Source organism: Plasmodium coatneyi, chromosome 4, assembly GCF_001680005.1.
Source record: "Plasmodium coatneyi strain Hackeri chromosome 4, complete sequence".
Classification (NCBI taxonomy): Eukaryota; Apicomplexa; class Aconoidasida; order Haemosporida; family Plasmodiidae; genus Plasmodium; species Plasmodium coatneyi.
Window position 1 is genome coordinate 661,168 of NC_033559.1, and position 11,763 is coordinate 672,930.

The window sequence follows — 11,763 nt, forward strand, 5'->3', positions numbered from 1 at the left end:
ATGCCGCAGCGTGCATCTGAGTCCATTTCTGATGCGATCTGATTGGGACGGGCTTGTTTTATCACTGCTATTTCACCGTATACCAGTGTACCCTTTTCCAATTAAAATGCACAAAACAAGGAAGGAGTAAAATAACACCTCCAGCATCCGCGAGCTCTTCTTCTTCACCCGATGGAAAATTTATCCTTTAAAAAATCATGTACATTTAAGCATGCCTTTTTTTTTTTTTTTTTTTTAATACATGATATCCATCCATTTGTATTACCATTCTTCCGTACGTGCCCTTGCACATGAGTTTATAAAAAATATTTTTGGCTAGTTATATTTTAATTTTTTTTTTAACCCCCCCTTTAGTATAAATCCGACGATTGGTTCTGTAATACAATCTTGTTGTGTTACACTTCCCTTCCCCTTGTCAACACCCGAGTGTGTACATTTAGGCGTAGTCTAGTCTAGACTACTTTAGTCTAGTTCAGTCTAGTCCATGCACAAGTTTGTTTTTATCTCCGTGGGAGGGGAAACATAACAATTAATCAGCAAGTGTTTTTCCGTCCTACTCCGCTTCTCATTTTGAGTGCCTTTTTTTTTTGTTCTTTTTTTGAGGGAAAGGATTACCCTAGTGTGCACGCGCATGCTGTCGAAGTGGGTAGTCATACAAGTGTGTCTCTGTAAAATAATAACTGCTATTGTACAATTGGCTTTGTTACGTTTGTTCTTTTTTTGTAATTTGTTTGTCTCCCTTGGGGTAATGTATTTGCTGTGCAATGTGTGATCTTATTGTGTTGCTTCTTTTTTTTTTTTTTTCCTCCACTTCGCGTGACAATTTTAACCCCCCGCAGAGGTACGGCTGCTCCTCTAAAATCTCACAAGCCAAGGTGACACACACACCGACGTGGTAACTCCCAATCGTACCAATTGTGAAGAACCCACACGTATGTAAGAAAGGGGGGGAAGAAAGGAAGATGCCTTCCCCTGAGAAAACGGAAAAGTACTTCCTCTTCGGTAAGAAGGGTTAACACATCTGCATAAGATAACCGTCCTGGAGTGGACCCAGTTGGGATGCCCAGCTGGAAGTCTCTCTTCACATGCTTGTCATCTGTGGGTGCATTCACCTCATCCATGTTTTGTCCCATGCGTCAAAGTAGCGCACTTCTATAAAAGTGCAAAAGTAACGCAAATTAGATGACTTTTTTTTTTTTTTCGTAAAGTCTCCACCTTTTTGAGGAGAAACAATTGGCGAGTCTTTCCGTATGGCAACTATAAGTTGCGCAATTTGGTCTTCCGTGTCTTTTTTTTTTCTTTCTTTTCTCATTGAAGAAGCGACATTTTTTTACCCATCTTAAGGAGGCAGAAGGGTGTGTTGTTGAAACCCAGGGACTATTAGATTGTTGTGTGCATGCTGAAGGAGCCTCATACCTCATGAACACGCAGGGCACTGGGAGTCATGCCGAGTAGACGGAAGGAGTCGAGAATGGTGAGGGAGCTGCGTCCGACGTATGAACCACTGCAACGGCTTCGTTCGCGACAAATTCTGAGGTGGAATAAGGAAGTGAGGAAACGGAGGCAGTGGAAAAATTGCAGCGACGAAAAGGGGGAAATACCAAAGGATGATAAAGGGATGCGGGCTCCAGACGATGAAAAAATGGCTTCCCCAGAAGAGGAGTACATATTGCTAGACGATAGCGAAATGCCGAAGAACGACGAAAAGGAAGAGTGGGGGCGAAGGAAGTACCGAAGGATGATGCGAGCAAGAACGGTCAGGAGGATGAACAGGCGGAAACAAAGAAATGAGGAACTTAAACTAGAGCATAAGAGAGCTAAACAGAAATACTATGATATTTCCAAGATGAAAAAACAAACACAAGTAAGAACAAGTAGGAAGGCAGTTTTTTGGATGCACAAATCGTTCAAGGTTATGGTGGGGAGGCATATTCGTTCTCAGTATGGCATATGGAGTAAGGACATGTGGGCTCTTTATGAGGATCATATGATGGGGGAGAATAAGAAGGAAGGGGAACACAACTATGGTGCCCCGAATAAGGTGATCGATGAAAAGATTACTCAGGGTGAATGTATCCAGGACGTGATTAACGAGGGGGAAGACATACGAGATTCCTCAGCCGGGGTGACCCCTGGAGGTGGCGACGCCATCAAGGGGAAACGGTTGCGTTGTACTCCTGCTGATGATTTTCTTAGGGGTGACACACCTGCTGGAGATAACCCCCTGCATGATGAGCTGACCCAAGAATCTGCCTCGCTCAAGAAGGCTTTAAAAGACGTCGCATACCTGGACACCCCTTCGTTGGGAACAGAATCGGTAGATATCAGTTTGAAATGTACCTCTTTCCGAGATCCATCTGTAAAGGCTCCCTCAGAGAAACGCTCCTCAGCCAGTATCCTCCCCGCGAGCAGCTCCTCCACCAGGAGCACCTCATCACGCTTCGGATCTCCCAATGTTGCTGCCTCTGACAGCACACCAAGGGAGGAGAAGAAAATCGGTCCAACAGATCCTAGCGGTGAAAAAAAATATATCGAGAAGGGGAGAAGTGGCTTTCCCCAAGTCGGCCAGCTGTACGAGAAGGATGATGTACTGATGAGCGTCCACGTGGAGAGAGCAGCGGAGGGAGACGCCCCCATGTTGGGGAATTTCTCTTCTCAAGAGCATTACCAAAGAAGAGAGGACAACTCCTGCGGCAGAGCTCAAAGAGAAAGCGTCATATCGATTCCTAACAATGTGATAGCTGATGAGAAGAAGGCGAGTGCGGTCATTTCGAGCAAGCATGCAGGGAATAGCGGCAGCAGGAAGAAGAATGGGGGCGCCGCTGATGGTGATGGAGGCGATGGTGACAATCCTGATGACCGCGATGACGGTGATGACAGTGGGAAAAAAAGCAATAACCACGCTAAGAAAAAAGAAAGGAAAAAAATCTCCCTGTTCGGTCAGGTAAAACCAGTAGACATAATCAACCGGGGGGTAGACGGTTACCCCATTTTACGTAACCAGGAGAACCTGTATGTGGATGTCCTGATCATCGGCTCGGGAATCTCTGGACTGGCTGCCTCCTACTACCTAAACAAATGTAATGCAGATATATTAGTCATTGAAGGAAGGAACCGAATTGGAGGAAGAGCCTATTCCACCATTCTGCCAGAGAGAATAATAAATAACAACGTGCTCCCCGAAACGGTGGTAGATTTAGGTGCTAATTATTTGCACTGTTGCGAAAATGCGGATATACCAAAGGACCATAACATGCATTCAAATCAGGGGGGTGAAACACACGAACAGAACTACTGCACAAAGAAGGAGACACTCTCCATGGGTACAGATAAAGCAACAAATGGGAAGAGTAAAAAAGCAAGGAGAAAAATGTATTATAGGAGAAATAACAAAAGGGTGAAAGTTAAAGTTCCACCTGATGAGAAGAAAGAGGTCGATCCTCTGGACCCCAGTAAAATGGACGAAATGGAAAAACGGTTATCAAATAATGTTAACCTGTTTAAGCAGAAGTATTCCCAGTTGATGGAACGGTTTGGAAAAATCTCCCCGCATAGTGAATGCCACCAGCAAGGCAGAGATGGCATAGGAGAGAGGCACTCCCCCCAACAAAGTGGAAACAATCCCCCGGCGAGATGCACTTACCACTCATACAGCGATGGTAACTACTTCCAAACGAGGAAGCAAAAAAAGGAAAAGAAAAAAAAAATCAGAAAAAATATTCTCTTCATGGTGAAGTACAACGTTGATAATATATGTCACCTGTATAGCTACGTATACAAACAGAAGGGATGGGAAAAAACGAGAAAAGATTTGTTAAACTTTTTAAAAGACATGGATGAAAATGTATGTCTGCATATGTACCTGAGTGACGGCTGCCTCAGTGGCGATTCTTCTTCTACCTACTCCTCCTGCGGAGACCAACACCGTCCGTCCTCTAATGCACCGCAGAAATGCTCCAAAAGTGAACATAAAAAATTAAAAATACTCTCCGTCAGTAAGGATAGAAGAAGGAGGAGAGGCTATGACAAGTCCGTTACTCAACTGGCGAATAAATTAAAACCGAAGATATCGTTGGTGTGTGGAAAGGACAACTGGGAATCCACCTTCTATGCCTATTGGTACAATAACGAAAATGGGAGACAAATTAAGAGCTTTAAAATATATAGGATGAATTTACTGTGTGATAAAATTAGGGTTAGAGCTGCCAGGAAGATTAGAACATCCCTGTTTATAAATAATAAAATGCACGATACGACTGTCGATAATTATCCCTCCTGTATGGACTCCCCTGGGGGGGTAACCCACCATTTGGGAAAGGACAGTGACTACCATTCCGTCTCCGTGCAGGCCCAAAAAGGGGCACAAGATGGGTGTGAAGCAAAGGGGAAGCAGCAGCCATCAGGGTTAGAGCCGTCTTGTGCGCCAAACAATGGGGAGAAGCAGAATGCCCAAGAAAGGAACATGGCGGAGGAACAAACAGCGAAGCGAATGAGAGTGATGGGCGATTCCCGCTCGAAGAAGAAAATCACATGGACAGGTAGCGGTGTAGACAACTATGACAAGGATTCAATCATTTATGAAAACTACTACGACTACGGGGAGGAGTACTATCGAATTGTGAAAAAAGCATCCCAATCAACCGCGCAAAGCCCTAAGAAGGATATAGGCAGAACATTTCTCTTTAAGGAAGGCAGACAAAGGAGAAGCATGTGGGATCTATTAATCGAATGCACACAAGAGATTCTCGAAGAGATGAATATACACCAGGATAACTTCTCCCTGGAAGAGTGGAAAATATTAATGGTTATGCTACAGTCCAGGTATGGCTATGGAAGTGATTTAAGGGAGACATCCATAGCCATGTGTAGACTTCCATTTTCCACCTACATGGATATTGACGTATGTCCGAACTATGGCACCGATGATTACATTTTAAAGAATTTTAAATATTACAATAAAATTAGAAAATGTGAGCAGATGCCTCAGGTGACCAGTTTTAAGGATACCACTAGTGCTGATCAGATAGTCCTGGACGGCTGGAAGTGGCTCATAAATTTTTTGTCTGAAGATGTACAGAACAGAATTCTTCTCAATACAGTGGCTGAAGTGGTTCACGTAAAGGAGGATCATACATTTTGGGGTAGCAACTACAACCTTGGTAATGATGCCTCTGATCAGCAGGGTGATCATCTATTGGTTAACACAGAGGGGGAGTTCCCTTCAGGTGGGGGTCCCCAGGATGGGAACTACCAACATGGTGAGGGCGCACCCCAGGATGGGAAGGGAATACACTTTGCCCACAATGGACAGCACACTGGGGAAGAAACACGTCCAAACCTTGGAGTTCTTCGAAATCGATGCCAGCCAGCGGAAAAGCAAAAAAACTACAACGTCATGGTGCAGTGCAAAAGCTACGATACGTCGAAGAAGCAAATCAACAATCATTTCCATGGCACATCGAATCTCACCAATTGCAACTATGCCAAAGTGAACATCTTTGCCAAGTATGTAATTGTTGCCTTGCCACTTGGATGCTTAACAAATAATGACAAAAAAAAAAAAAAAAAAAAATCGTATTTGCAATTTGAACCGAAATTACACCCACTGAAAGTTAGAGCATTGAATAACTACAGAATGGGAAACCACAATAAAATAATTTTACGATTTTATCCATTCGATTTTGACTGGCCATTTGATAGCTTACAGCTAAACTGTATTGACCAAAAATTTCAGTTCCTCAATTTGCATGCCTATGGAAAAATTGGCTGCATTTTAGTGCACTGTTTCCCCCCCTGGTCATGCACCTATGGGTATATTAAAAAGGAGCATTACATAGTAAACGAGTGTTTGTATACTTTGCATAAAATGTTCGAGAATACTGGAAAGAAACTACCTATCCTCGTTGATTATTTAATTACCAAATGGCAGGATGATAATTTTTCCTTTGGTTCGTATGCCTATCCATATGTCAACTGCACTGATAATGATTTAATTTACTTGAGGGCTCCGCATCCGATTGATAATCCCAAGGTCGTCTTCTGTGGGGAGTACTTGTCTAAGAGTTATTTCCAGTGTGTAGACGGAGCTTATGACACTGGCATACGGGCAGCTGAAGACATTGCACACATTGGATTGAAGTTAGGAAGCACCGACACGGAACGATACAATACGGATGTTTTTTTCTTCCCACAAGATACCTGCCCGTTTACCAACATACCTTTGCCCAAGATAAAAAATAATTTGCTTGGCTTTTACATAACCGATGGAAGTGATGAAGCGCTCACTGATTATGAAAGCTCTTCGGAGGACGACAATGCTGCGAACATTTCTAACATTCCTTTGTCTCTCCTCAAGGGGGAACACGACTTCTTGTCCTACTCGCTAAAAAATATTCTGAAATTTTTCGACCATCTGAAGGGTGGTGCCATTTGCAAATCTAATGATGGGAATAAAATGGGAGGAGGAGCGAGGGAGAACCACGGTACCGTAGAGGAGGGTGGCATAACTGTAGGGGGAACCCGCACAGTTATGCTTAAGCGCAAAATGGATTCCCCACCAGGGGATGGAGACTTCGCCGAGGATTTACCCCTCAAATGGCCAGTCTCTTGGCCAGCCAATTTCACTCCAGGAAATTGCTTAACTAGCTCACGCATCCCCCGGCCACATGTGCTATACACACACGAAAGGAGCGAACACTGCACAACTCTCAGCAACTACGACGAGTTCAGCTTATACGTGGACAAATACATAATCAAACTTAACGACGTGATTTTCCACAATTACAACCAAACTGAATTAAATTCGATAAAAGAAAAAAACATAGCGCCTGTTTTTTTAAAATCAAAATTTATGCTTTCTCAATATTTATCATCCGTGTTGAGCAAGTATCACCACTTTAGACATTTTATCCAGAGGTTGCTATTTGCTAAAATTGAAGCGGCAAAGGATGTACTTATGGACCATTTCGAATGGAGCAACAATTTGCCAAGTGCTGGTTCGGGCTTCCCCTTTTTAAAAGAAGAAATAACTGATCAGCGGAATGCTCAAATGAGTGAAGAAAAAAAATGGGAAATTGTAAAAAGTCGTATTTTTCCCGAAGAGACAAGCTGCTGGACGTACAGTGGCTATAAACCTCCAAGTTGTGGAGCACATGATGAGATATTTTCCCACAACGTGTCGTCTTATACTCGAGGGGGGATACAAATTGATGAAGACAACCTGAACGGTTCAGGCAAAAAAGAAGAAAAAATAACCGAGGAGCATAAAATATACGAAAAAAATATGAACAGTTCAGAGAAAAAAAACGAAAAAGAAAGTGCACACATACAGCTAGCTACAATGAGAAAAGAGAAAATAAATCACATACATGCTCAGAATAGGAAAATAAGCGAACTGAACATATTCATGAAATATTTCTTAAGTCAAAAGTTCACATCAAGCAAAAGTGTAGAGGAAAATATCACCTACATAAATAAATATCAAAAAATTAAATTAAACTGTACAGGATTTATTTTTTTTTTTTGTTATCTTTTGAAATATATAATAAAAGAAACAAAATATGATACTCACCATTATTTTGTTGACTCGAGTGTAATCATTCAGTTGTTGTGCGACTACATATACCACTTGATATTTTACAAACACGACGTTTTGTGTTATAAGTGCGTGAATGGAGGCGAATTAATCATGTGTGATTTTTTTGGTTGCACTTACGGATGGCATTCTTACTGCTTATGCTCGAAAGGGGCAGCAGAAGAGGAGAAGTCGGACCGTAAGTGGATCTGTCCAAGCTGCCTCAGTACAAAGTTGTTCCACATATTTAAGGTAAATTTGAAGGGCCCCCCCAAAAAAAAGGGGGAGCAAAAACAAAACGAAAAAAAAGCAACAAATCAGTGCGATTCCCAGGCCGCGGGAATAGCGTGTTGAATGGTGTTTTCCCCCTTGGGGAGCACAACTGAGGTGTTCATTTTAATAACTTCACACAAATGTAATGTAGTGTACCCCCCCCACACCCTTTTTCACTGCTCCCCCATTTCAATTTTTCATTCTTCTCTTCTTCACAGCGGGGCTGCTATAACCAAAATGAAATCATACAGAATTACTGGAAGAGAAGAGTTTACATTTACAAAATAAAGTTCTTTCTCTCGAGAACACGTCGGATAAGGCGACGATTAGACCTGTTGCAAATGGAGTTCTCCAAAAGGATGAACTAAGCTTTTTTTTTTTTTTTTTTTTTTCCTTTTTTTTTTGTCACGCGCTTTAATCTGAAATGAATCATCCCGTTGGTCATAGGAAAGTGCCTTTTCTGTAAAATTGCATGCACAGTTGAATTACTATGCATATAAATCCCTTCTTCACGATTTTTATGTGTACGAAAAATTGTCAGCTATTTGCAGTGCATTTTTTTCTTTCTCCGGCCAAGTACGCGTTCCCATTTTGACCGTTGCCACTATGGCGCGTGTGCATAAGTACCATATTGCTTTACACTTTTGCAAGGCTTCCAGGTTTACGAACCACGCGTAAACTATTTAATTAAAAAAAAAAAAAAAAGAAAAGCGTGGGAATAAGAACAGAATTATATGTAATAATAATAAAAATTAGGTAATTTAAAATAACCAAAAACAAAATTCACAAATATGCGCGCATAACCTTAAGCTGAAAGAAAAAATATATATATGCGCAAACATACAGGCATACACATATTTGCGAATTATACAAGCCGTGCGTTTGCACTTTCACACTCACAAGTGTACCAGAGGGAAAACACAACATATTTAAAGCATCGTGTCACATTGGGGGCAGTCACGCGAATTATATGTGTTGCCCCACCTTTTTTTTATGTGTTATCTTCTTAAAAAAATTTATATTTAGACATTTGCAAGTATAGAATTCTATTCAATTTGTGCGCAACTCCTTAATATTTTTATTTGCAACTTGCCACTCGATTTCGATTCAATCTGTGCGCAACTCCCTTAAAAAATTTTATTGGACATTTCCAACTATAAAATTTCGATTCCACTTTTTTTATACGCAACAAAGTGGAAACTCAGCTTTCCTCAAAGCGAAAAGGTCACACTTTGGTGGATGAAAGGACGGCAGTGCTCTTCATGGTGTGTGCCCCTCTTTTTTGAGGGGGTCCATTTTTCGATGCTTCCCCTTCCAGAAGAAGAAGGGGGGGTTCGCTCTTCCACGGAGCAGTTTTGCTTTGTGTTTCTCCCTGGAGCGGGCGCATCCCCCCCACAGAATAACTAAGGAGGAGGAAGGTGGGTCTAAGAAGGAAGGAGGGTCTAAGGAGGAAGGAGGGTATAACGGAAGGAAAAAGAAGGAGAGTTATATAGCTTTTAGAGTGAATGTTCAGGATTGGGGTTTAAGGGTTTGCCTTCCAGGTTTCAGGGTTTAGGGTTCAGGGTATAGGGCTCAGGCTTTAGGATTCAGGGTTTAGGGTTCAGGGTATAGGATTCAGGGTATAGGGTTCAGGTTGTAGGGTTCAGGCTTTAGGGTTCAGGGTATAGGATTCAGGGTATAGGGTTCAGGTTGTAGGGTTCAGGGTTTAGGGTTCATGTTGTAGGATTTAGGGTTCATGTTGTAGGGCTCAGGGTTTAGGGTTTGGGGTTAGGGTTCAGGGTTTAGTGTTTCGGGTTTAGGGTTAAGGGTTTAGGGTTCAGGATTTAGGGTTTAGGGTTCATGTTTTAGGGTCTAGGCTCTAGGGTTCAGGGTTTAGGGTTTAGGGTTCAGGGTTTAGGGTTAAGGGTTCAGGGTTCAGGTTTTATGTTTAGGGTTTAGGGTCCAGGGAATAGGGTTGAGGGTATAGCGTTCAGGGTATAGGACTCAGGTTTTATGATTTATGATTTAGGGTTTAGGGTTCAGGGTTTAGGGTTTAGGGTTCAGGGTTTAGGGTTTAGGGTTTAGGGTTTAGGGTTCAGGGTTTAGGGTTTAAGGTTTAGGGTTCAGGGTTCAGGGTTTTAGGGTTAAGGGTTCAGGGCTTTAGGGTTTAGGGTTCAGGGCTTTAGGGTTTAGGGTTCAGGGTTTAGGGTTCATGTTTTAGGATTTAGGGTTCGGGGTTCACGGTTTAGGGTTTAGGGATCAGGGTTTAGGGTTTAGTGTTTAGGGTTTAGGGTTCAGGTTTTAGGGTTTAGGGTTTAGGGTTTGGGGTTCAGGGTTAAGGGTTTAGGGTTCAGGGTTTAGGGTTCAGGGTTTAGGGTTCAGGGTTTACGCTTCGGGCTGTAGGACTCAGGCTAGGGCGTCTGGGTTTAGAATTTTGGATTAGGGATTTATGTTTTCCGTTTGAGGATTTAGGTTTCAGGGAATGATATTCAGTGTTTACGGCTTATGATTCCGAGTGTAGGGTTTAGGATTTTGGATTAGGGATTTATGTTTTTCGTTTCAGGATTTAGGTTTCAGGGTTTGATATTCAGTGTTTACCGTTTATGATTCCGAGTGTAGGGTTTAGGATTTAAGGTTTAGGGGTTAGGGTTCAGTGTTTAAGCTTCAGGGTTTTAGGGTTTAAAGTTCAGGGTTTAGGATTCAGGTTTCATGGTTTAGAATTCAGGGTTTAGGATTCAGAGTTCAGGTTTTAGCTCATTGGAATGAAGATTTAGGGGTGTTAGGATGAAGGTTCCGTGTATTACACTTAACGTCTAGGTTTTGGGAGCAGGGATAAAGTTATGGAATAAGGTTTTTTTGTAGGTTATGGAATAACAATATGGTCTGCTATTTATTTTCATAGGTGGAATATTCTTTCTGTTAAGGAAAAAGAAATAAGGCAGGAGCAAGAAGAAAAATGAATGAAGGAAAAAGAAAAGAAAAAGTGAGGGAGGAATGTAGAATGCATATGGAAGGAGAGAAGGGAAGGTTCTATGCAGGAATTTTTGTGCTTTAGTTATTTTTTTAGGGAAAAAGGAGAAGAAAATGAAAGAAAAGGAAGAAAAAATTTTGAGAAGGAAGAAATAACAAAGAAAAGAAGGGAGAGAGGAAAAAAGAAAAAAAAAAAAAAGAAAAGAAGGAAGAAAAAGATAGTTAGGTGTATGGAAGTAACTTCAAGGATATGAGAATAGGCTTTAGGTTGTAGAAATAAGGTCCAGGGTGTAGGGGTAAGGTTCTTTTCTAGGTTAAGGAACAAGAATATGGCCTGCTACATAGATTCTTAGGGGGGGAAAGGGAAGAAAACTAAGGAAGATAGAAAGATAAGGAAGATAGAAACGAACAAAAAAAGAAAGAAAGAAAGAAGGAATGAAAAATAGGAAGGAGGAAAGGAAGGAGAGTTGTATGTGTTATTAGAATGAAGGATTCCATGTACGGGAGTGGGGTTCAGGGTGTAGGAGTAGGTTTTCGGGTATTATAGTGAAGGTTCCAGGTGTGAGTGTAGGGTTCAGGGTGTAGGAGTAAGTTTTCGGGTATTATAGTGAAGGCTCCAGGTGTGAGAGTAGGGTTCAGGGTGTAGGAGTAGGTTTTTGGGTATTAGAGTGAAAGTTCCAGGTGTGAGGGCAGAGCACAGCTTGTTAGAGTCAAGGTTTCAGGGTGTGAGAGTTGGGTTGAGTTTATGGAAATAGGGTTCAGGGTATTAGAGTAGGTTTCCTGGTATTAGAGTATGGTTCAGGGTATAAATGTAGGGTTGAAGGTTGTTAGAGACGGGTTAGATGTGTAAGAATATGATCTTTATGTCGGTTATGGCACAACGATATGTCCTATTGTTTAGTATTTTATGGATGAATGTGCACTTGAACTCTTTGCAGGAGCGTGCAGCAAGGAAAAATATGGAAATT

General features: G+C 41.8%; 1 protein-coding gene across 1 annotated transcript; it reads left to right on the forward strand.

Annotated features, from left to right (window-relative positions):
• Positions 1-1,444: 1,444 nt before the first annotated feature.
• PCOAH_00007460 (Uncharacterized protein) lies at positions 1,445-8,214 on the forward strand (the record flags this gene model as incomplete). Its single annotated transcript, XM_020057556.1, has 2 exons — positions 1,445-7,825; positions 8,065-8,214. 2 exons carry the CDS (start codon positions 1,445-1,447, stop codon positions 8,212-8,214), a joined length of 6,531 nt encoding a protein of 2,176 aa, XP_019913022.1.
• Between the last annotated feature and the right edge of the window lie 3,549 nt (positions 8,215-11,763).